The sequence below is a fragment of the Muscardinus avellanarius genome (genome assembly GCF_963383645.1).
Source record: "Muscardinus avellanarius genome assembly, chromosome: 9".
Taxonomy (NCBI): domain Eukaryota; kingdom Metazoa; phylum Chordata; class Mammalia; order Rodentia; family Gliridae; genus Muscardinus; species Muscardinus avellanarius.
Window position 1 is genome coordinate 59320840 of NC_137795.1, and position 27129 is coordinate 59347968.

Genomic DNA, 27129 nt, shown 5'->3' on the forward strand with positions numbered 1-27129 from the left:
CTAGAAGTGCTGCCTTTGAACATTTTGTTTCTGGAAAAATGCCTTTCCAAATTCATATGTACTGATCATAATGGCACAAGCAGGAGCAATTTTAATTAAGCGAGGAATTAAGCCTGAAAAGAGAACAGAGAAAAGAACAATTTTACCTTATTTTTTAAAAATGTAGCATATTTGGCTTCATTTCAACATTTCAATGATCAAATTAAATGAAGTGTTAAATTTTCTATTATAAACTGGTAGCAAAGAACAGGTCAAATGGCTTATTCCCATCCTTCTCACTTAAATTCCAGGCTATATAGAATTTTTTTTTTTTTTTTTTTTTTTTGGTGGTAATGGGGTCCCTGGAAACCCTTCTACCTCCGGGCTACACTCCCAGACCTATTTTATATTTTTATTTGGAAACTGGGTCTTTTAAGCCAGCAAGGCTGGCTTTGAACTTGTGCGATCCTCCTGTCTCCACCTCCCAAGCCCGGCTTATAGAAATCTTATTGGTAGTAAATCTTCTGTTATGTAGCATTTCATTTACCTTATAGATAAAAATAAGGTATAAGATATTTAGAAGAAAATAATAAAGATACGATGTTATCTATAACTTCTTTCTGAAAGTTAATTTTAGAAGTTGATAATTCTGTTCACTGGTTGAGAGAAGCAAATATTTTTTACCTGTAAATAATCCAGAAAATCCATTTTTAGCGACAATATTCTTCATTATAACCCAGGTTGACATATGCAAAGGCATGGAAACTGTTAAAAGAAGGAATGCTATCATAAACCACAATTTAGTAATTAAAAATAATTTTACTAGTGGATTGCAATTATGACAGTGAGTTCAATGTGATGCAAACACACATGCACATAGCTCTTGTACCTCTTTTCACATCCCACCCGTTCCTTCTCCTTCCTCTCTAATGTTAGTGAAATTGGTAGACAAACCTTCATGATCTGCTATGGTGTTATTCAAACCATTCCTTGCTCAGTTCTCCTTTTTTCCCTCAAGTCCCTCCCCCAATCTGCATCCACCATTCTACAAGTCTCTCTCCACATTATTTAAAGTTTCGTATTTCCTTTCAGCTTCCACATATAACCCTTGACTTTCTAAGACTGGCTTATCTCATTTAGTATTCTCAAGTTCTACCCATTTTTTTGAAAAATGACAAAATTTTTTTCTTCTTTATGGATGAGTAGATTCTATTGTGTGTCTATACCATATTCATCCAACCAATCTATGTTGGTTCCATAATTTAACTATTGTGAATTATGTTCCTATAAATATGAATATACATGTATCACTATGGTATTGTGATTTTAGTTATTTTGGAAAAATACTGAGTACTATAGCTAGGTCATATGGTGGTTCCATTTCTAGCTTTTGAGGAATACCTGTACTGTTCTCCATAATGGTTGTAGCAATTTGCAGTCCCAGCAGTAGTGTATTAATGGTTCTTATTTCCCCACATCCTTGCCAGCATTTGTTATACTTTGTATTTTTGATGATTGCCAGTCTAATTAAAGTTAGATGGACTCTCAGTATAGCTTTGTTTTGCATTTCCCTAATTGTTAGTGATTCTGAACAATTTTTTCATATATTTATTGGCCAAGTGTATTTCTAATTTTGAGAAGTGTCTATTCAGTGCAATTGCCCATTTTTGAAATTTGAGTAATAAGGTTTAACTTTTTGAGTTCTTTATATGGTCTATATATTACTCCTCTATCAGAGGAGTAGCCAGCCAAGACTTCCTCCCATACTGTAAGAGCTCTCCAGACTTTTGTTTCCTTTGCTGTACATAAGCTTCTTATTTTGATGTCATACCATTATTGATTCTTGGTTTTATTTCCTAAGCTTTGGGAGTCTTATTGAGAAAGTCTCTACCAGTGCCTATAAGACGGAGAACTGGTCCTATGTTTTCTTCTAGTAATTGCCAAGTTTCTTGTTTAATTTCTAGGTGCTTCGATCCATCTTGAGTTGTCTTTTGTACAGGTGAGAGATCTAAATGAATTCTTCCTTTTAATAATTTATTTTTCTTCCTGCCTCCCCATTTAATGATTTCTAATACAAATAATACATATATAAGGATGTTTACTACCTATGGAAGTATACTATTTCATTATAATAAATACAATAAGAACCGACCTACTTACCTAAGAGCCATTTCAACCTTAGTTTTAGTAGTTAAAAAACGAGAAAAAGGCCAGGCGTGGTGGCGCACACTTGTAATCCCCGTGCTTGGAAGGCTGAGACAGGAGGATTGTACAGGTTCGAAGCCAGCCTCAGCTACTTAGTAAGGCTCTCAGCAACTTAGTGAGACCCTGTTTCCAAATAAAATAGAAAATAGGTCTGGGAGTATAGCCCAGAGGTAGAAAGCCTCTGAGTTCCACCCCCAGTACCACCAAAAAAACCCAAAAAAACAAAAAACAAAAAAACCCACAAACACAAACAAAAAAACGAGAAAAAGGCTACATATTTAAAGGCATATAGAACTGAGTACAATAAAAGAGGGATATACAGAAGGTTCCTCTTAAATGGATATGGTTTTTTTCTTAAACTTGATGGTATTATTATTTATAATTTTTCCATGTCTTATTTGCATAGCTGGGTATCGTGGCACACATCTGTAATCCCAGTACTTGGGAGGCTGAGACAGGAGGATCACAGGCCCATAGCTATCCTCAGCTACTTAGTGAGACCTTGTTTCAAAGTAAAGGATAAAAAATATAGCTGAGGGTGTAGCTGGAAGGTAGAATGCCCCTGGGTTCAATCCCCAGTACCGGCAAAAAAAAACAAAAAACAAAAAAAACACCAAAAATTTACGTAATGAAATTTTAAGAAGTATACAAACCTTTGTGGCTTTGTGGGACATTTAATGCAAAAGACAAATTTCTGGATACATAATGCCTTACCAGTATTAAACCATGAACAAGAGGCTCAAGCATAAGTCAGGGACAAGGGAAAAGACTGAGAGAATAGAACTTTGATTATCTCTTGGGTTTTCACTAGTGTCTAATATTAGAGGACACCAAGTCAAAGACAAGATTGTCACTAATGTCCATCAGACATTGGTTATAATGTTATAATGTTTCTTTCAACATTATAACACCAGCTTTCCTTTTTATGGTCATTTTTACATTCATAGGTTAGAATAATTTATTTATAATAAGTTATCATAAGGTTTATGTAGCTCAGGTTTTTAATGGAGAAATTTCCATGGGTTTGCTATGCATTCTAAAGATAATATATGACAAAAGAGGAAAACAAATACAAGCAAGTAAGAGTATATTTTTGTTGTAGAAGAAATCCCAAGTTACAACATAGCAAAAATGTTGAGAAAATAGGCAGAGAAAGCACACTAAAAGCCAGGCCTGGTGGTGCATGCTTATAATCCTAGCATTCAGTAGGCAGAGACTGGATGATGGCGGTTTACGGACAGCCTCAGCTACTTAGCAAGGCCCTTTACAACTCAGTGAGACCCTGTTTCAAAAATAAAAAAGACTAAAAAATAGGGCTGGGGGTGTAGCTCGGAGGTAGAATGGCCCTGGGTTCCATCCCCAGTACTGCAAAAAACAAACAAACAAACAAACAAACAAACAAACAAAAAAGCAAAAAATGAAATAAAATGTTTACACACACCCACACACACCACCAAGAGAAAAAACATTTTCCTAGTTCAGCCCAAACTGGTGGCACATGACTATAATTCCAGTAGGCCAGGAAACAGAAGAACAGTAGGTTCAAGTCTAGCCTCAGCAACTTAAGACTTGATTCTCTCAGCAACTTAGCAAAACCCTTTTTCAAAAAAACCCAAAAAACCAAAAAAAACAAAAAACCTGGTTTTTTGTTTTGTAGCTCAGAGGTAGAATGGCCCTAGGTTCTATCCCCAGTACTTACTTACTAAATAATAAATGAATGAATAAATAAATAAGTGCTTCCCATTTTAATTTGTCTAGATTAATTTTGTTGGTTTAAAATAAAAAGAATACTTTCAAGGAAAATAAAAATAAAAACTTGAAATAGATCTGAAAATAAACTAGGAAAAATATCATTAAGCAACTTCGCTTTTGTATGACAAAGACAGTATGTTCTTTGCAGTAGGTAAAAGACTTAATTGAAGGAAGATCAGAAACAGTCTTTAAGATATGTTAAATTTCCTATTTGATTTAGAGTATTTTTAATCAGTATTCCATTCAAATAGTATATGTCAATTTTATTAAGGAAAGCATAAGGTATAAAAAAACTCTAGAATGAAAACAAATAATGGCCCCTTAAAATGCTTTAAATTAATTAAACTTACTTTTATGACTTTCATATATCCAAAGTTGGGTCTGCTTTTGTGTTTTTACCACATCAAATGGTAAAGTTACAACAGCTGCAAACTATCAGAAAGTAAAATAATTAATTTAAATATTTTATTATTCCTTAAGTTTTTAAATTCTTCTAATGAGAATATTAGCAAAGATAATACTGACAATCATAATGAAACTTAAGTTTAAAACAAAGCCAAATATATTTAAAGAAAAGCTTTATTAAAGAAAGTAAGCATGTCCAGGTATCCCTCACCCTCACAAAACTCAGAAGTAAATAGTCTCAGAAAAGTCCCTCACTTTTGAGTTCACACAGCTACTAGTAGCAGCAGAGCCAGAATCACAAGACCTTGCTGACTGAAAAACCTGAATTCACAATTTCTCATGCTTTAGTGTGGCCCCAGGACTTTTTAACCTCATGTTTGGAACCTGTAACACATATATTAAAGCAGAAAGGTCTCTAGTATCAGGTAAATATTTAAAAATTTCCAGCAAATGTTTAAAAAAATAAGTAGAACTTAAAAATTAAGGTAAAGAAAATGGACTTTGAGCCAGGCATGATGGTGAATGCCTATAATCTCAGAACTTGGGGGGCTGAGATAGGAGAATCACAGGTTTGAAGCCAACCCCAGCAACTTAGCAAGGTCCACAGCAACTTAGCAAGACCCTGTTTAAAATAAAAAATTAACTAGGAGCTGGATGTGGTGGCACTGAGATAGGAGGATTGCAGGTTTGAAGCCAGCTCAGCAACTTAGTGAGACCCTATTTCAAAATACAATATAAAAATGGCTGGGGGTGTATCTTGCAGGTAAAAGACCTCTGGGTTCAATCTCCAGTAATAACAACAATAACAACAACAATTGCTACAGCATCTCATGCAGATCTTGAGAAAGCTCAATCAGGGGATCCGCAACGGCATAGATCCCCCATGAAGTATGCCTACCATTCCTTTCTTCATAAATTATTTTAGGATTACTTGGATTAATATGTATAATTGGAATTTTATGTATAAGCATTATAATTAAACCGATGGGCAGCGGCTTGTGAGATACTCAGGCAGCAAAGATTTTTTTCCCAAGGATAAAGTTTGGGCCAAACATTAAGTTCAAACTGACCTTAGTTTGGGCCAAGGTATAAGATTAAGTTTGAGTCAGCCTTGTGAAATGAGATAAAGCATACTATGATTACTTAAATGTCTGGCACCCTTGCCCTAAACTCTATAAAAAATAAAAATTTTCCTGTCCTTGGAGATCCTGCTTCCATGGCTATGCCCTTGCTTTTCTGCCAAAAAAGAAAGTATAAAAATTGTAACAAATCCTGAATAAAATGGAGAAGTTTGAATCTGATCTCATGTGACAGTTCTTCTCTCATTGACCTTGGCTCTTTTCTCACCAACACAGGAACCTTGACTCTTGCTAGGGCTGGACCCCGGCAAACAATAATGATAATTATAATAATAAAATAAGGCTAGGGGTATAGCTTGGAGGTAGAATGGTCCTGGGTTTAATTCCCAGCACCAAAAAAAGAAAGAAAGAGAGAAAGAAAGAAAGAAAGAAAGAAAGAAAGAAGAAAAGAAAGAGAAGAAAATTAAAAAAAGCTAGTCTAAGTTGTTGCAGATGGTCTCATTAAGTTGCTGAGGCTGGCCATCACTTGTGATTTTCCTGTCTCAGCCTCCCAAGTACTAAGATTACAAGTGTGCACAACAATGCCTATTTTGTTTTTATGTAGTTGTTTTTATGTAGTTCTATGTAGTCAGTGTAAATCGTCACAAATTAATTTTGAAAGTATGTAAGTATAAAAAATACCTTTATGGCCAAGGTCACGGTAATATGAATCTTGCCTAAAACAAGTTCATTTACATGACTTTCTCTTACATATGGAGGGGTAGGAAAAGGTGACCTTGCTGATTAAAATGTTCATTTAAAATTTTTCCTGCCAGACATAGTGGTACACACCTGCAATCCCAGTATTTGGAGGTTTAGACAGGAGGATGGCAGGTTCAAAGCCAGCCTCAGTAACTTAGCAAGACCCTATTTTCAAATAAACTATAAAGTAGGGGTAGGGGGAGGTAGCTTGGAGGTGGAACATCCCTGAGTTCAATCCCTAGCAACACACACACACACACACACACACACACACACACACACACACACACACTTCTTATATTTCTTTCCTTTGGATGTACTTTTTCTTGAAACTGTCTTAAGAAATAATACTTGGTAAGCCAAAATGTTTCCTAAGAAACAGAAACTATCAGCAGTGGATGGAATTACTTCTGTTTAATTCAATGATACATACAAGTTGAGAATCCAATAAAATACCTAATCATATCTACTAGCATTTACTGACCAACTTTAATATAAAATACCCTGTAAATAATAAAGCACTATTTATCATGATCTTAACTATAATGATTTAACAAATTAAAAAAATCTCAGGAAAATATAATGTACTTGTAATTACATAAAAACAAATAATAGTACATTTTAAACTATTGTAATTCCTAATAACTTATTTCCTAAAAAGTATGATAAACACTTGTTTTAAAGTAGTACAATTCAAAAAGTGCTATTTTAACACACATGAATGCTATATAATATTTTATTCTTCTTTAATACAATAATTACCATTTTACTAAAATTTTAACAACAAAAGAATAAACTTACAGAACCAGACAATGCCCCTGAAGTAAAGTTGATCATAAATGTTGGTTCATATAAGCCAGATTTCTCACATAACCACTTCTTTAAAATTTCATAGTTATACCAGTACATTGCTATAAAAACAGAGAATGAAATGAGCACATACTGAGAAATAAAATGTAGACTTTTATTGGTGCACTGTAGTTATACATCTTAATGGAGTATAAGACGGTAGAGGCATACTGCACACATCACTCAATTGCCCTTCCCCAATTCCCACCCCATTCCCTCCCCTTCCCTCCTCCTCACATTTGGCTTAGTGAATGACTTATATGTTTGTGAATGTACATCATGTACATCAGGAAATTTCCTTCTTCCCCTGAGAAATAAAATGTGGACTTTGAAGAGACGATTTATGAAGCTATAAATTAAGGGGAAAGAGATATTCTAACACTGACACATTCTGCCTTCTGTTTAGACTGATTATGATATAAAAGGAAGGGGACAGTGAATGTCTCAGTAATATTCCAGAAGTCTTATAAACAAAACCACATTCATCAGTAAAGTAGGGCTATGATTCCAAAACTTGACAAGCACATGTAGGAGAAAGGAAAAGTAATGGCCAATCTATTGATATGTGTAAAAAACTAAAAAAAAAAAAAAAAAAAGGAAACTGAAGCTGAACTTTTTTCATAAAAGACTATACACTATCACCACTAGGTGGGGCTATTCCAGAGATGCAAAGATAGTTAATATAATAAACTGTGTTATATATCATATTAACAAAACTAGAAAATAATTTAATGGTGACAAAAGTTATTTGATAAATTTAACAATTTAAAACAAGTTTCTTGGAGGATTTATAGATAAAAGGCAACTTAACTTGATAAATGGTGTTCAATCAAAAACCTGTGGCAAAATAATTATCAATGTTGAAACAACTGAACTATTTTCTTTAAAATGAGGAAAATTATATGGATGAAGAAAAAAAGTCATAATGATTAAAGAAATCTATGTAACCTTTATGAAAAAAATTTAAATATCTATTAAATTTTTTTTTCAGTATTGGCAATTGAACCCAGGGTCATTCTATCTCCAAGCTATACCTCCAGCCCCCCCTCCCCCTTTTTGTGGTACTGGGGATGGAATCCAGGGGGATTCTACTTGTGAGCTACAACTCTATCCCTATTTTTATTTATTTATTTATTTATTTATTTATTTATTTATTTATTTATTTATGTATTTATTTATTTATTTTTTGTAGTACTGGGGGTGGAACCCAGAGGCTTTCTACCTACGGGCTATACTCACAGACCTATTTTATACTTTATTTGGAAACAGGGTCTCACTAAGTAGCTGAGGCTGGCTTCAAACTTGTGCAATCCTCCTGTCTCAGTCTCCCAAGTGCGAGGATTACAAGCATGCGCCACCACGCCCGGCTTTATTCTTTATTTTGAAACAGAGTCTCACTGAGTTGCAAAGGTCCTCACTAAGTAGCTGAGGCTGTTCACGAACCGTATCCTCCTGTCTCAGCCTCTGGAATTACAAATGTGCACCACCACAACTGGCTTCCAGCCCTATTATTTATTTATTTATTTATTTATTTATTTATTTATTTAGTGTTTGTGGTACTGGGGATAGAACTCAGGGGCATTGTACCTCTGAGCTACACCCCCAGTCCTTTTTTCCCCTGTATTTTGAAACAGAGTCTGAGTTGCAAAGGGCCTCACTAAGTAGCTGAGGCTGTCTGTGAACTGCAATCCTTCTGTCTCAGCCTCCCAAATGCTGGGATTATAAGCATATGCCACCACACCCAGCTTTTTTATTCTTTATTTTTAAACAAGGTCTCACTAAATTGCAAAGGGCCTCATTAAATAGGTGAGGCTGGCCTGGCCAAGAACCGTGATTGTCCTTTCCCAAGCCTCCCAAGGACTGGGACTACAAGTGTGTACCACCATGCCCAGCTGTATTAATGTCTTAAAGATTTATTATTAACATAAATAGCTATAACATTCCTGGAAAAAAAATGAAGTGACATAAAAATCTTTTATAAGGCATTAGTAATTTAGAATCTATTGACACATATTTAGACAAATTAAACAGTGAAACATACCTTTGCATACAATAAAAATTTGATATGAGAGAGGTGACACTGCAGATCCCTGAAGCAACTATAGCTTTTTTAATAAATGATGCTGAGACAACAAACATTACCAACTGCGCAGAAAGTGAGGTTAAATACTTATTTCAGTCCATATCCCCAAATCAATTGTGAGTAACTGAATGGTTAAAGAAGCAGTCCCCAACCTTATTAATAACCCGGAAAATGTAAACCAAAGTTAGATACTACCACTTTAAGTTAACAGATAAATAAAATTACACAACAGTAATGATAAAGATTAGGGAATGGTGCAAAACAACAGAAAATTTTATTTTACTGGTAGGTGTATAAATCCATATAATTACTTTTGAAAAAAATCTACTATTACCTACTAAAATTAGAAATCTATATATGGAGCCAGATATGCCACATTTGCCTATAATACTAGCTATTCAGGAGGCTGAGACAGGAGGATGCAAGTTTGAGCCCAGCCTCAGCAGCTAACTGAAACTGATGCAGCTCAGTGGTAAGGCATTCTGGGTTTAATCTCCAGAATTGCAAAAAAAAAAAAAAAAAAAAAATTTTTTTTTTTTTTTTTTTTTTTAAGAGAGAGGCATGGTGGCACATGCTTGTAATTCCAGTACTTGGGAGGCTGAGACAGGAAGATCACACAGGTTTGAAGCCAGTCTCAGCTACTTAGGGAGGCTCTCAGCAGCTTAGTGAGACCTTGTTTCCAAATAAAATATAAACTTTAGCCCAGAGGTAGAAAGCCCCTGGGTTCCATCCCAGTACCACACACACACAAAAAGAAAGAAAGAAAGAAAGAAAGAAAGAAAGAAAGAAAGAAAGAAAGAAAGAGAGAGAAGACAGCAAAGAAATGCATACATAAATTTATATGAACCAGCAAGCCCAATACTGGAAATCTATTGCATAGGTTCAGCATTATTTATTAAAGCTCAAAAATTGGCAAAACTAAGTAACATATTGTTTAGTAATGATACACAGGAAAACAAATTTATAAAAGTATCAAGTAAATGACAAAAATTCAGTATGGTGCTTACCACTGGGAATATGACTAAAAGAAGATACCTATTTAATATATGACTGAAAGATCATATATTAAAGTGGTAAATTCATAGGTGTTTAGTACCCTTAATAATATATCTGTGTTACTTTTTATATATCAACTATATATTTTAAAAAGTAAAGAGCCAGGAAAGGTGATACATGCTTGTAATCCCAGTACTTGGGAGGCTGAGACAGGAGGATCACCGGTTCATTGTCAACCTCAGGCACTGAGTGAGGCCCTCTGCAACTTAGCAAGACCCTGTTTAAAACTAAAGAATAACCTGGGCGTGGTGGTGTACACTTGTAATCCTCGCACTTGGGAGGAGGAGACAGGAGGATCACGCAGGTTTGAAGCCAGCCTTGCTGGCTTAAGAGACCCTGTTTCCAAATAAAAAAGTATAAAATAGGTCTGGGAGTATAGCCTGAAGGTAGAAGGGTTTCCAGGAACTCTAGTACCACACACACACAAAATAAGAATAAAAATTAGGGCTGGGGGTGTGTAGCTTGAAGGTAGAATGCTCCTGAGTTGTTCCATCTCCAATACCGAAAAAAAAAAAAAAAAAAAAAAAAAAGCTGGGTGTAGTGGTGCATCTGTAATCCCAGCTAAAGATTACTCCTATAATCTGGGAGACTGAGGTAGAAGGATAGGAAACTAGCTGGGGGTAGTGGTGTATATCTGTAATTCCAGCTACAGATTACTCCTATAATTTGAAAGACCGAGGCAGAAGGATAGAAAACTTAGTAATTTAGTGACACCCCACCTCAAAATAAAGTAAAATGGAGCCAGGCATAGGGTGCATGCTTGTAATCCCAGGACTTAGAAAGCTGAGACTGGAGGATTGCAGGTTTGACGCCAGCCTTAGCTACTTAGTGAGGCCCTTTGCAACTCAGTGAGACCCTGTTTCAAAATAAATAATAAAAAGTAGGGGTGAAGATGTAACTTAGAGGGAGAATGCTCCTGGGTTCAATTTCCAGTACTGCAAAATAAATAAATAAATAAATAAATAAATAAATAAATAAATAAATAAATAAATGAAGCTGGGGATATAGTTCAGCTGTAGAATGCTAATGGGTTTAATCAGCCATATCCTCCTCCAAAGAAAACATAATTGGCACAGAGATGTATTGTTAGTCACATATGTTTCTAGTCAGAATAACTGAAAATAACCTCCTATATGATTTATAATAGTCTTTTATAGAATCCTCATTTAATGAAGCAATGTTCATTTTTCATAATTAAAAAAGTAGAAAGTTCATATAATTCAAAGGTGGTCAGCCGGGTGTGGTGGCACACGCTTGTATTACACGCGCTTGGGAGGCAGAGACTAGAGGATCGTGCAGGTCGAAGCCAGCCGCGCTGGCTTATGAGACCCTGGTTCCAAATTAAAATATAAAAAAATAGGTATAGGAGTGTAGCCCGGAGGTAGAAGGGCTTCCAGGAACCTCAGTACCACCACACACACACACAAAAACAACAACAACAAAAAAACCACAACAAAGGTGGTCATAAATGGATTTTATAATATTTTGATTTGTAGTAGTTGACTTATCTTACCAATTATGAATTATTTAGAATAATGTTAAAGATTGTTGGTATTCTCTGAATATGAGTACCCACCAATAATGTTTAAAATGGAATTAAACTCAAAAAGAAAACCAGATTTGAATTAGAAAGAAGAACCCGAAAGCCCAAAAATGATCCAGGAATTTGTGGTCACTATAGCAAAATAATTTACTTTTAACTATAAAGGGCTTAAAAACCTTATGAATAAGCCAAAGCTGCCTAAAGTTTAGCAGACACTAATAAAAGAAATCTTACCTGAGAAGGGCACATCTCTAAGAATAGTCGGAGCCCAGCCCCTCCAAAGTGAAATCCAACCGTCTTCAGATACTTTCTTGCTGACAAATTGATGCAGTTCCTTGTAAGAAAACTTCTTAGACTGCATCTTGGTTCTAATCAATTCTAATGGACTTATCACAGTTACTGCACCAACTAATGCAATCAAATTAAAGAAAACAAACACAAAGCCATGTATTATGTAAACACACATGCAAAAATTAATTTCATGGTTTTTTTTGTGTGTGGTTACTGGGGATGGAACCCGGGGCATTGTACCTCTGAGCTACACCCTCTGCCCTCTCTTTTTTATTCTTTATTTTGAAACAGGGTCTCATTGAGTTACGAAGGGCCTCACTGAGTAGCTGAAGTTGTCCGTGAACCATGATTCTCCGGTCTCTTCCTCCCGAATGCTGGGATTACAAGTGTGCGCCACCATGCCCGGCCTCATGTATTTTTATTTAACCTTTTATTCTGAAATGTCTGCAAACCTCAAAATCAAATATCTAATGATGTCAATATATTGGCACAGATTTTCCCCCTGTATAAAACATTTAAGTTTATTTTTACATACTTTTCTCTGGCTTCAATTCTTTTAAGAACAGATCCAGAAATTTTATAGTCAACTAGTACTATTATAAAACTTATTCCAGTTTGTGTCTCCAATATACCTCAGTTCTGTTTCCTAGGAAAATGTTCTGTTTAGTGGTAAATTGCCTTCTGACTTAATTCCAAAACTCATGGCCTATGAGTAAAATTATTCAAGACTTTGGCTTGAATCATGCATGGTACCTGATAATACAGTGGAAGTTTATGGAAGTAAGAACCAATTTTTTTTTTTTTTTTTGGTGGTACTAGGGGTCGAACCCAGAGGCTTTCTACTTCCGGGCTATACTCCCAGACCTATTTTATACTTTATTTTTAAACAGGGTCTCACTAAGTTGCTGAGAGCCTCACTAAGTAGCTGAGGCTGGCTTCGAACCTGTGCGATCCTCCTGTCTCAGCCTCCCAAGCGCAGGGATTACAAGCGTGCGCCACCCCGCCTGGCTAGTAAGAACCAATTTTGATGTGACTTAAAAACTGTCTAAGAAGCTGGGTGTGGTGGCATACACTTGTAATCCCTCCCAGTACTTGGGAAGCTGAGACAGGAGGATTGCAGGTTCAAAGCCAGCCTTGTCAACTTAGGGAGATCCTGTTTCCAAATAAGAAATAAAATCTGCCTAGGGGTATAACTTGGAGGTAGAATGCCTCTGCGTACCACAAAACAAACCAACCAACCAACAAACAACTGTTCAAGATTCAACTAAGATGGGTTAATTCCATCTCATTGTGATGGCACTCTCTATACCATGTGATTTCTGGAGTACAGATATTAATAAATTAATATAAATTAGGACATAAAATATATCTGGCTGATATTTTGTACATGATATAATTTTTCTATGAATGTCAAAATATAAACAAATGTTCTAAACAGAAATCAAAATGAAAATAAAGTCTATTACTTACATCTGGCCACAATTCCAGCAAAAATTGGTATGCGGGTTTCATTTTCTCCTAATTTAGATCTCAGAAGAGCACTTAATTGATCATAACTTGTAAAATAAATAACTGTGGCAGGAACTGCCATTACTCTGATAGAAACAAACAAAAACATTTCTTCAAAATCATTTAAAAGTTTCAAATGTACTATTAAGTTAAATTTACATATTATAAGCTAAAAACCCCTTTATTCTGGTTAATCTAAAAACTATATCAAGTCAGCCCATGAGAAAAATTATTTTATTTTAAAAATTTTTAGTGCTTAACCTAGTAAGCAGTAAAAATATTAAAAAACATCTGCCTTCTAAAAATTTATATTCTACATGTAAAGATTGTTACAATAAATATCATCAAATAAATGCTATGAAGATAAGTTACAATATACAGCACTAAATAAGTGCTATGTAACCAGAGTCAGATCATAGTAAATGTACAACCTCAGGTCATAATAGACAAATACAAATTAGGAGACTTGCCATCTCCTTGACTTTTTCTGTTTCTGGTCTTCCAGATCTGATATCCCAATTAACATTTATTACAACATCAGAATCACTGCAATAAAAATTTCATGAGCAACTATGAGACATATTTGAACCATGGTTCATATATCACATCTGCTTGTAAGTAGAAATAAACTACAACTGAAAAATTCTAATGACAAATTCTTTTCTTCTTTTTTTTTCCAGGTCTGGGGATGGAAACCAGAGGCATTCCACCTCTGATCTACACCCCCTGCCCTATTTTTTATTCTTTATTTTGAAACAGGGTCTCACTAAGTTACAGAGGGCCTCACTAAGTAGCTGAGGCTGTCTGCAACAGCCTCCCAATGCTGGGATTACAAGATTGCACCACCACTGCCCAGCTGACAAATTCTTTTAAATGTAAAATGTCGGAAAGAAACTATTAACTAAATTCAGTACAAAGTTGCAAGCACTGTCACATCATATAAGTATAAATGCAACAAGAAACTAACATCATGGACTATAGCATGGGATTCTATAGTGATGTTTGACGCTGAATATTTAAGAGCAGCACTGTCTTGTGGTCTTTGATCCACCACTAACTTTATAATATTGAGCATTAAAATATATGCCTCAAAACTAATTTCCTCCAAACTAAGGATTAGAGAGAAATGAGGCAGAGAAAGCCAAGGTATTATTTAGAAGTTTTACATTCAGCCTTACTAGTTTATTAATACTAATTAATATAATTGCTAGTATGTAGAGAATGAGAATTATCTAGAAAAGGGAACATATACACATCACTAATACCTTACTGTTTTAGTTAAAAAAAAAATAAAAGTGAAACAAACACCAAATTCTCTCTCAAGTACCGGAGTTCCCAGACAGCCTCAGCTTCTTAGGGAAACCCTCTGCAATTTAATGAGAACTTGTTTAAAAATAAAGAATAAAAAAGAAAGGCTGGCAGTGCAGTTTGGAGATAGAATGCTCCTGGGGCTCACTCCCAGTACTGCAAAAAATAAAAAAGAAAAAAAAAAGTACTGGAAATTGAACTCAGAGAAACTCTACCACTGAGCTACCACTTATTTTATGTATTATATTTAAAACAGGGTCTTGCTAAATAGCATGCTGAGGCTTGCTCAATCGTACAATACTCCTGCCTCAGTCTTCCAAATGCTGAGATATATGTGCCTGGCCCAAAGTTTTTATTTCTAAACATGAAAAAAATTATACTTACTCACTGAAGACAAGACATTGCAGGCTTGGTTACTCAATTCTTATGTATAATATCTCGAGGAGAGCCTCTTTACATACTGAATTTTGGCCAACGCATCAAAATTTAGTCATTGGAATATTCCCTGTAATAATGCTTTCTATATTTCTGAAGCACTAAACCAGCTGGTTTAGGTTTATGTGTGTGAATGTTGTAACCTATGGTAAGCATCTACTTTCCCTCTGGGGTCTGATGTTTTCCTAGTCATAGCTGACCACAAAGATAAAATGAACCTACATAACCAATGTCCAATAAAAGCTGTACACTCTGCCGGTTATAGTGGTGCATGTCTTTGTAATCCCAGTACTTGGGAGGCTGAGAGGAGAGGAACACAGTTCCAGGACAGCCTCAGCAACATAGCAAGATCCTGTTTTAAAATTAAGAAAAAAAAAATCAGGGTTGGGGTATAGCTCATCGAGATAGACTGTCCCTGGGTTCAATGCCCAAAAGAAAAAAAGAAAGAAAAGAAAAAAAAAAGTGCTGTACTTCCTTGAAGATCAATTGCTTAACTGTGTTGCCCAAGGAAGAATACTTTGCATACTTCACAATTACTTGCTGGAAGAACAACGTGCTCCATTAGATGTCACAAAGGAGGATTTTGTAAGCCTTTGTGTGGTCAACTCTGATGGGTCTTTTTCCCCACACTAATTCTCCTTCGTATAGCTGCAATCAACCATATTCAGGAGAATAACCCTCTCAAGGTCAAGTCCTTCTAGCATACATCATCAAATGCATAGGCAGTTGTGAAACTCATGTTTCCAAATATGAAAGTTTGTTATAGATTGGATCTGGCATATCTCCCTATAGCTCACATGCTAAGAAATTGGTCCCCAGCTGGGACCACTCCAGGGGTGAGGTCTACTTGGAAGATCAGGGTCACTGGGGTGCACCTTTGAAGGGTCTCTTTTGTGCTCTGCTCTTTGTCTCTCCTTTGTCCCCTGGCTGCCGTGATGTGAATAGCTCTCACCACCACAGCCTTCTGCTGTGATGTTCTGCCTCATCTCAGGCCCAGGCAATAGAACTAGTCATCTACAGACAAGAAATTTCTGAAACTGGGAACCAAAATATATCTTTCCTCCTTTAAATTGTTTCTCTTAGTTATTTTGTCACAGAGCTAAAAAGCTGCACAGGGTTCTAATATGAAATATGTAAAGTATTGTACAATCATGCCAATTCTAAGACAAAACAACCATTACTTAGTAGAAAATAATATTAAATTCAACTTACAGAGTAGGAGGAAGGCCACTCCACAGGGATTTAATGCCTTCATTTCGAATGATTTTTAAAAAAGCATCCTAAAATTATAATAAAGTAGTCAAAATAGATCCCTAGATCTGATATGCAAAAATGTGTAGTGATAATTGACTGGTAATTTGATTCTTTCAAACATTTATTTCTAAATTATGTGCTTCTTAGATTTATGTATGTCCATACTTTAAAAAATAGAAATTTAAAGCAAGTAAAAATGTAACATTTCCAGACAACACTTTAAGAATAAAGTATATATTACTCAACTCTGGATTATTCTACTTAGGGCTTAGAAACAAAGTGTTTGAAAGATTATTATAAAGAAGTTAAATAAAGTAATGGCAGAGAATTGGTCAGATAAACTTTCATGACTACTTGCTCATAAAATCTGAGAAAATATTAAAACCTATGTTCTGATCTCTGAAGAAGAATCAAAAGCAGGGAGAAGCTGAAGGGAAGTCTGCTATTAATAGACACTCTCTTACCACTTCATGATGAAAAGAAAAAATTAAAACTGGCAAAAGATTAGAATAGCCATCTCTCCAAAGATGATACACAAATGGCCAATAAGCCCATGTAAAAATGTTTGACATCATTAATCCTTATGGAAATTCACAGCAAAACCACAATGAGGTACTACTTCATAGTCACTTAGGATAATAAAAAAGACAGATGATAACAAGTATTAATGATAAAGCAGAGAAACAAACTGTCATATATTGCTGTTGGGAACATAAAATGATACAACTTTGAACAGTCTGGCAGTTTCTCAAAGGGCTAAGTAGAAAGTTAAATTTACAACTCTAGGTATATATTCATGAAAAATTAGAACAAATGTTCACATATTATCTTGAATACTCGCAGCAATGCTATTCTTTCCCGAAAGTGGAAATAACCCAAATGTCCATCAATTGATGAATGAATAAATACATAAATAAATATGGCATATTTATCCAGTGGTATATTATTTGGGAATAAAAATTTTAAAAACCGCCGGGTACGGTGACACACGCTTGGGAGGCAGAGACAGGAGGATCGTGCAAGTTCAAAGCCAGCCTTGCTGGCTTAAGAGACCCTGTTTCCAAATATATAAAATAGGTCTGGGAGAGTATAGCCCGGATGTAGAAGGGTTCCATCCCAAGTACCACCAAAAATAAAAAATAAAAAATAAAATAAAAACGGATACATGCCACAACATTGATGAGTCTTAGAACATTATACTAAGATAAAGAAGTCAGTCACAAAGGACTATGAGTTTTCCCAGGGAAGAGGAAGCACAACACAATAGAAAACATGTAGATAACAACTACTCTACTCTAGTTAAACCTAGAGAAAAGAATCCTGCGGCACCACCCCTACCCATACCAGCAAAGACCAAGTAAGTGACCTACATGTCCACCCTTGTGAAGGCTGCAATGAGGCATGGAACACCATCCTGAGGATGCTGTCACCTAAGGATGTAAGGAGCGGAAACTTTTATCCCCACCAAATCAGCAGTAAGTTCCTCCAGCCCTGATGCTAGGGTGATGTCAGAGGAAGGACAGTGGTGAGTCAGGACTTTCACCATCATCCAGCAGTAATGAGGCCATCCCAGATTTCACGGAACTCGTTCCGTGGGAAGCCAAATTCCCACACTTGCCAAGCAGTAAAGAGGTCTTCCCTCAAGCTGCCTGCCAATGGAGGTGAGCGGGGAACCCGGATTTTTAGTTGTACCTAGCTGTGACAAGGTAGCACCTTCTTCCCTATCGTATGGTAACAAGAGAAGCAGTGTCAGAAAAAGTCAATTTAAAATAGAATGTTTAAATAAAAGTCGGTTTATTAAAAGAACACTCAAACTGTCCAAGTTTTAATAAAAAAATCATTTACCACTCTAAGAACCAGAAAGATGTTAAATGAAGTGAGACAAATATCAATACTGAGTGAAGGGAGATGTTAGATATTATCTAATTAAGATTTCAAAGTAGCCAACATAAAAACACTAAAAATTTTGAATGTGTTTGAAACAAATGAAAAATCAGAATGCCTGATGGAAAAAAAAATGTACATAAAAACACTAGAGATCAGTCAGGAGTGGTGGTGCACACTTGTAATCCCAGCATTTGGGAAGTGGAGACCTGAGGATTGTGGTTCGCAGCAGCCTCAGCTATTTAGTGAGGGCCTTGGCAACTCAGTGAGACCCTGTTTCAAAAAATAACAAAAGACTAAAAAATAGAACTGAGGATGTAGCTCAGAGGTAGAATGCCCGTGGGTTCCATCCCCAGTAATGCAAAAAACAAACGAAAACAACAACAACAAAAAACCCACTAGAGATAAAAATAGAATTATAAAAAATATAACAGAAGGTAGGTAAAATAACAGAGAAGAACAAACAGAAAATAAAATGGCAGATGTAAGCTGTAATGTATCTAAAGCTGCATTAATAAAGCATATCAAACAAAAGATGAAAACAGTGGTTTAAAATATGACCTAATTAATTATATACTATTCATTTAAAAATTCACTTCAATTATAATGATAGGCAGATTAAAAATGCACTGGAAGATTCAACACCGTAGACATCATTTCTCCTTAAATTGATATTTAGGTTTAATGTAACTGAATAAAAATCTTGGTAATATTATTTTTAATTTGTAAACAAGATTATCCTAATATTTATATGGAAAGCCAAAGGAACTTTGGAAATAGCTAAGACAACTTTGAAATGAAATCAGTGGTAGAGAGCTTGCCTAGCATGTGAAAGATTCTGGATTTGATCCTCAGTACTCCAATCAATCAATCAATCAATCAATCAATCAAAATGAAGTGAGAAGAATCAGTTTATCTGATTTTAAATTATTACCCAGCTACAGTAATTAAGATTGTATGGTATGGATAGAGTGATAGGCATAAAGAGAACCCCAGAAATGGATACATCCCATAACATCCAACAGATTTTCTTATAAAGGTACAAAAAACAACTAAATGGAGGAAAGATAGTCTGTTCAACAAATGTAGCTAAATATCCACAGCAAGCAGTAACAGCAATATTCAACTTCACTTTCATACCTCATAATAGAAATAATTCAAATTGAACTGAGCATGGTGGTGCACACCTATATCCCCAATACTTGGGAGACTGAGATGAAGGATCGCAGATTCAAGGCCAGCCTCAGAAACTAACTAAGGCTCTCTGCAACTTAGTGAGACCTTGTTTCAAATAAAGAATAAAAAATAGAGCTGGGGGTGTAGCACAAAAATAGAATGTTCCTGGGTTCAATACCCAGTATAATAAAAATAAATAAAATAAAAAGGGCTGGGGGATGTAGCTCAGAGGTAGAATGCCCTGGATTCAATCCTCAGTCTCAAAAACAAACAAACAAACAAACAAACAAATAAATAAGAAGAACCAAAACCCTTCAAAACTGATCAAGGACTTAAAGGTAACATACAGCTATAAAAGTCCTATGGAAAAAGATGGAAGAAACAAAACCATGATTTACAAAAAGCAAAAATTAGTAAAGTGGATTTCATCAAAATTAAAAACTAGTACTCAATGAAAGACCATGCTTAAGAGGATGAAAAGATAAATTAGAATATAGAGGAAAATATTTGCTACTCAAAAACCCAAGTAAGGACAAGTATCTAGAATATATAAACAGACCTAGAATATATAAACAGCTTTCAAAACTCCACAGTAAAAATACAATTTAATTTGAAAATGGACAAACAACTTAAAAATCTATTTCTCTAATGAAGATATGATGGCAGATAAGTATATAAGATGTTCAACATGATTAGGCACCAGAAAAATATAAACTACAAGAAGGTATTACAATACATCTTTCAGAAATGCTTAAAAAATTAGTGACAACACCAAATGCTAATGAAAATGCAGGGAAACCAGATCACTTATACACTGCTAATGGATGTAAATAGCTACTTTAGAAAACAGAATGGCACTTTCTTAAGCTCTCAACATGCAATTACCATGTTCACTTAGCAAATGCAATCCTGAGGTACAGAAGAATGAAGACTTTCTTTAACATATACACACACATGCTAACTGCTTGCAGCATCTTTAATAACAATAGCTAAAAACTGAAAACAAACTGTGGCATATCCATGCCATGGAATACTACTGAGCAATAAAAAGGAATAAATGATTGATGCATGCAACAACCTGGATGAATCTCCAGAATATCATGATAAGTAAAAAATACCAATCCTGAAATTATAGATCATAATTCTATTCATATGGCATTTTTGAAATTATAAAATCATAGAGAACAGATTAGTGTTGCTAGGGATTAGGAAGCGAGAGAGAGCACAACAAAAATGGGTATAACACTATAAGGGAAACAGGAAGAATTCTTATAGTGGTAGAATTATTCTTTATTTGAATATAGTATCAATGTCAGTGGCCTGGCTGTGATCTTTACTAGTTTATAAAGATGCTATTATCTCTGGAGGAAACTGGGAAAAACATGCACAAAATCGATTCGTATATTTTTCTTAAAATTACATCTGATTTACAATTATCTCAAAATAAAAGTTTAAGCAAAACTACTCACTCTTTTTCTACATAAAAAGCATGAATTAATGAAAAGTAACAAAAAGTTATAAGGGAAAAAAGTACTATCTGTTTTCTGCTTTAATGAGATGGACTTTTTACTTTCTTATAATTAAAAACTCTTTCATATATAAGAATATACATAAAAATAGAAAATATTCTCTAATTCTACATAATATTGTCAGCTTACCAATGTTCCCTGGAAATTTCCTGGCTTCTTATACCATGCTTTGTTGCCCCCCTCTTCACAGACACATACATGATCCATAAGTCCATTACTATATACAAAACATTTTCCTAACAAAGAAAATTCTAACAGTTAACAATCACTTAACATAATTGCATTATTTTTACAGATAAACATTGAGACTAGAAACATTACAAAAAATATCCTTGGAAAAGAAAAATATCTTTACTTTCTACAATGAAATACACATAATTAATTCAATTAGCCTAATAATCTGGCAGTGGGTTCTAAATTCTCAGTTGTACAAAATGATGGAGTAAATGAGTGGATTTTGTGTTTTTAGAACTCTACTAAGAAAATGTACAGCCAGGCGTGGTGGCGCCCATTTGTAATCCCAGCATTGGGAGGCTGAGACAGGAGGATCCGGGTTCATGGCCAGCCTCAGCAACTTAGTGAGGCCCTCTGCAACTCAGTGAGGCCCTGTTTCAAAATACAGGATAAAAAATAAGGCTGAGGGTATAGCTCAGAGGTAGAATGGCCCTGGGTTACATCCTCAGTATCACAAACACACAAAAAGAAAATGTACATAGAAACAAATTATTTTAAGTTATCTGAGAGAATGGAGGAGAGGAAAAAAGCCAGTTTTAAAAACAGAACAGGGCCGGACGTGGTGGAGCACGCTTGTAATCCCCGCGCTTGGGAGGTGGAGACAGGTGGATCGCGCAGGTTCAAAGACACCCTTGCTGGCTTAAGAGACCCTGTTTCCAAATAAAAATATAAAAATGGGTCTGGGAGTGTAGCCAGAAGGTAGAGGGGTTTCCAGAAATCCCAGTACCACCAAAATAATAATAATAAAAAAAACAGAGCAGGGGTCATGCAAGGAAGCAGATTATGGAGAATTAACATACTTCTCAATGTCAATAACACTATGCCTTGTTTCTCTGTGCATGTACTGCTCAGTCTAGTTATCTGTCAGCTCCTATACAATGTATTACAACTTTTACTACTCCCAATTCCTTCTCATTTATGGGAGTCACTTTGACTAACAAAATTGTCCTCTCTATTCAACTATATATAATTCTATGAGTTTTATAATGCATTAGTCTTAGTATCTCCTTCTGCTTTTAACTTTCTTTAGTGTATAGGAAATTACCTTTTTAAGTTTTCTCCTATAATCCATCTATTCTTTCTTTTATTTTTTGGTGGTGGTGATACTGGGTATTGAACTAGGATCATTCTACCTCTGAGCTACACGTCTAGCTCTACTTATTTTTTATTTTGAGACAGTCTTGTGAAGTTGCTGAGGCACTAGCCTCGAACCTGTGCTCCTCCTGTCTCAGCCTCCCAAGCACTGGGATTACAGGTTTGCGCCACCATATCTGGCTCCATCTATTCTTTTATTCAGCTGAAATATTCTTATTGTTCATTCTATCTCACTGCTATACATTTACTATGGAGGCATTTATATCTGAACCAATTTTCTCGCAGTCCAATCTGTTTTCTGCAATTTAAGTAGGTTTGAAATGCTATTATCTTTACAAAGCCCTAAAAGCTTGATTATGGAATTGCTATTTCTGCCCATCTTATAAAAATATATAATTACTTGTCTCAAATTACACATAAACTGTCCGACAATCATCCAAGTTGCCTCAAAAAATAATGAATTTCCATCACTAACAGTAAGCTGTAGTTGGATGACTGCCAAAAATGTTCTAGAATGAGCCAGGCATGGTGACACACGCTTGTAATCCCAGCATTTGGGAGGCTGAGACAGGAGGATGGTGGTTCATGGCTGGCCTCAACTACTTAGGCCCTTTGCAACTCAGTGAGGTCCTGTTTCAAATTAAATAATAATAATAATAAAAAAAAAACAGGGCTGGAGGTATAACTTGGAGGTAGAATGCACCTGGGTCCCATCCCCAGAACTGCCAAAAAAAAAAAAAAAAAAAAAAAAGTTCTAGAATGGGCATAACTCTTGGACAAAGAAGGAAATTAGATTCTAAGGTCCCTTACAAGTATAATTCTGATTTTACCAAAGAGGTATATATCCAAACATATAATGACCCTTTGCTTTAATTAGTATGTCCAAAAGAGCATTACATGTGTTTATGTATTTGCTTGTGTGTAATATATTATTTATATATTACATATAAAATAATATATGTATGTTATTTTGGCTTATACCTTACCATGTATTAACTAAGTTTTGAAAAAATGTTTCTGGAGCATTAATTTGGGTAAATTAACAAAAAGAATATTATTCAAATGAAAATGAATGCAGTAACATTTGAAGATCAAACATAACATTTTCACAATAACTAGTACACATACCTTTGAGGAATGGGTTTTTCTGGGCTTGGAGTCTAATTTTAACAACATCCAGTGGTGTCACTATAAACATACATAAGTTTCACTTAGCAAGTGATACCTGTAAATTGTATGAACATTTTCCAATATATAATAAATAAGACTATTCATCTTAAAGTCATTTTAATGTAACATTATAAGTTTTTGCCCTTGAATTTTGTTTAAAGAGAATCAGTGCAAAGAGAGTCTGTGACTACTTCTCTTACAAGTATTAATCTGTCATTCTTAATAAATATGTCTACAACTATAATTCTATTAGCATTAAATTGAAATACTAGTTTTTATAAGAAAATATGTTCTCTAAAGGAATAAAAGCTCTGAAAGTCTATTTAAATGTTTGAACATAACATTGTATTACAAGTAATCAATAGTCAAACTGTATTAGTCTTCCTAATCTGCTGAATTTACCTGATGCAGTAAAAGCTATAGGAAATGTAAATCTGAGTAAGCTAGCCATAAGTTCTCTTTAGCATTAGGTTATGCCATTCTATTTGGAACAGCACAGCAAAGGCAAATTGTTTTAATTTGAATGCTCTATTTTATCTAAGTAGGAAAAAAATGCCAGATAGTGTTTCCAAGAAAACTATTCCTCATCTGAGAATGAGGAAGTCACATTGGATGATTTAAAGACCCTAAAAACCTGACCTGAAAATGTATCATAAAGCAATTAAGTTTGTTTTGTCTAATCATTTGTTATATTTAAGTAAGACAGGCAATCATTAAATGCTAAAGTAACACCTAAGTATGTCATTTGGCTATTTCTATAAGAAGCAGGAAAATGTGATCCAGAGAAAATTAAGAAATTCACTATTAATGTAAGCAAAGTAAAATATTGTTGCTACTATAAAACTGCTCAAATGATGTTGTATGGAATATGCTAGTATTTTATTTCACCTCACTGCTTTCTATATACAAAGAAAAGTTTAGTGTTGATGGGGCTTCCCAAGAGCTCCTGTTCTAAATTTATTAAGGACTAAAATTCAAGTATCTTGAATTTTTGAGTCCAGAGTTCTTTTCATATTATCCTACTGATGAAAGAATGTTATTACATCATGAATATTATCATGCTGAATGAGATCAGTATTTCACAGATAGTAAAACTTAAATGAAATCGTGGATTCAAAGTTACATAATAGCTCCTCCACTGAACAACCTCAGCTTTCTTCCTCTCCTATCCTTCCGTTCCGGCTTTGCTGAGATTTCCCCTCCATCATCTGGAATCCCTCTGGTATTACCACTACTTCCTAGCTTGAACATATTGGAGAAAACATACATCCCTTCTCTTTCTGTGCTTGACTAATCTCACTTAACATAATGTTCTCTAGTTCCTTCCATCTTATAGCATATAGGAGAGGAAGAAAGCTGAGGTTGTTCAATGGAGGAGCTACATACGAATATGTGTAATAGCATAAATACAACATGATTAACCTGGACACTCTCTATTGGTGGGGGGAGGGAAAGGGAGGGAGAAGGGCATGAAGCACAATGTAAATGTACACCTCTCAATATGTTCCACTTATAAAAAAATAAAAATTTAATTTAATTAAAAAAACCCCAAAGTTACATAATAAACACCAGCAGCCTAATTTTACCCATTAGTGATGTCAGTATAGCTCCAGTACAAGAGGCAAGCATTTGCTGAAGAGGTGTCACTTTTATAATCTGTGAGTCCCCTGTTTCAGGATCCATATTTTTAACTAACTGAAGAAAAACCTGTTAATATAAAGAAAACATAAAAGTTTAATGGCAGATGCTTTCAAAATTGCTCAAAGTTAAACTATAAAGACAATTATCAGAATTTATATAAAAGCACATTTTTTTTACCACTATTAATAATGAATACTACATACCAAGTATTGTAACGCATGCCTATAATTTCAGTACCTGGAAAGCTGACACAGGAGGATCACAGGTTTGAAGCAAACCTCAGCAACTTAGTGAGGCTCTCAGCAACTTATCAGGACCCCATATCCAAGTAAAAAATAAAATAGGACTTAGGGTACAGCTTGGAGGTAGAATGTCCCTGGGTTAAAACCCCAGCACCACATTAAACACACACAAAAAAGTAAATATGTAAGCTCTATATGCAAAGGTACCATAAACATTCATAGAACATATCCTCTGATCTTCTAAAAGTGGTTCAGTACTTCAGTCAGCTGCATGAGCAGCAGCATATTTGAACGACAGCTAAGAGAGTTAAGGAAACAGATGCTGACCACTTGACAAAACAAAGACAGCTAACCAAGTCACAGAATCTGTAAATTTAGCTTCATAAATACTACTACTCAGATACCTTTTCTATTTTAGTACAGTATCATTAAACATAGTAGTACTATTTTTTATTGCATACTATAGTTGTTACATAGGTATAAAATGGAAAAAACCATAACCTTAGTGAGAAAGATTATCTTATAAAAGTGATAGTAAATGCAACATTATTTTTTAAGTTCAATAATAACAAGTATAAAATTTACTTAGAAACTAGCCAAAAATAGCCACTAGCAAGGGTGTCAGGTTTCCAAATGTTTATGTACACACACAAACATACACACACACAAGTGTGTGTGTACATGTGTATATATAGGCACACAGATTATATCTAACTAAAAACATTAAATATGTACACACTTTCATCTACATACATGCCCTTTTTTACAAAGCAAAAACCAGGTTAGTAACATCCATACTTGCATTGTAACCTGCTTTGACACTTAGGAACACAATACAGACATTGTGCCAATATAGATTTATATAATTTTTACTACTTACATGCTGTTTAATTATATTTATATTTATATTTAAGTAATCTCATCTTTTAGGTACTTAGGTTGTTGTCAATTTTGTTTTTCATTAATGGCACTGAAATCAATCCCAGGGCCTCATGTATGCTATGTAAGTGCTCTTCCCCTGAGCTATACTATACCCACCAATATCTTAACTATAAAACATTCTGACATTATATCCTTATCCATATATATTTTTGTAGTCTTTCTATAATTACCCTAGGAAACAAAGTAAGGCTATGCGACTAAATTATAAAAAACTCGACACAAACTGCCAAAATCCTTTCCAGAAAGATAAGACCAATGTATACTTCTGCTGGCAATACATGAGTTTCCTCAGATCCATACCTTCACCAAATCTCCCTCATAGTACATGTCATTTATTTTTTTCCTGAGCCATTCAAAAGTAGATCACATATATCATACTCATTCACTCTAAATACTTTAGTACATTCTCTTATTTAATCACAGTACAATCAACAAATTCAGGAAATTTAGTATTGACACTGTACAGTTTATATTCTACTTTTGTCAATATATCAATAATGTCCTTTTATAAAAATGAATGGTACATTTATTGGGTTTTTAGGCTTTTATTATCTACCTACCTGGTTTAAGTCTTTTCCTCAATTCTATACTGCAATATTTTATTGTCTGTAACATCAGTAGCTGAAAACCTGTAGTTTAAACAAAGTAATTAAGTTAGCTTTTTAGATAAGAAATAGGTAATAAATCTAAAGGAAAAAGAGCATATAAAAACTGTAAGGCAGGTCTG

General features: G+C 34.8%; 1 protein-coding gene across 1 annotated transcript; it reads right to left on the reverse strand.

Moving 5' to 3' along the window:
* On the reverse strand, positions 1–27023 carry SLC25A40 (solute carrier family 25 member 40; the record flags this gene model as incomplete). Its single annotated transcript, XM_080701034.1, has 11 exons — positions 26963–27023; positions 25164–25268; positions 23536–23595; positions 21208–21314; positions 16448–16515; positions 13454–13578; positions 11927–12100; positions 6963–7072; positions 4287–4368; positions 664–744; positions 1–113 (listed from the first exon to the last, which is right to left on the reverse strand). Exons 1-11 carry the CDS (start codon positions 27015–27017, stop codon positions 1–3), a joined length of 1080 nt encoding a protein of 359 aa, XP_080557160.1. The 5' UTR covers positions 27018–27023.
* Positions 27024–27129: the final 106 nt, after the last annotated feature.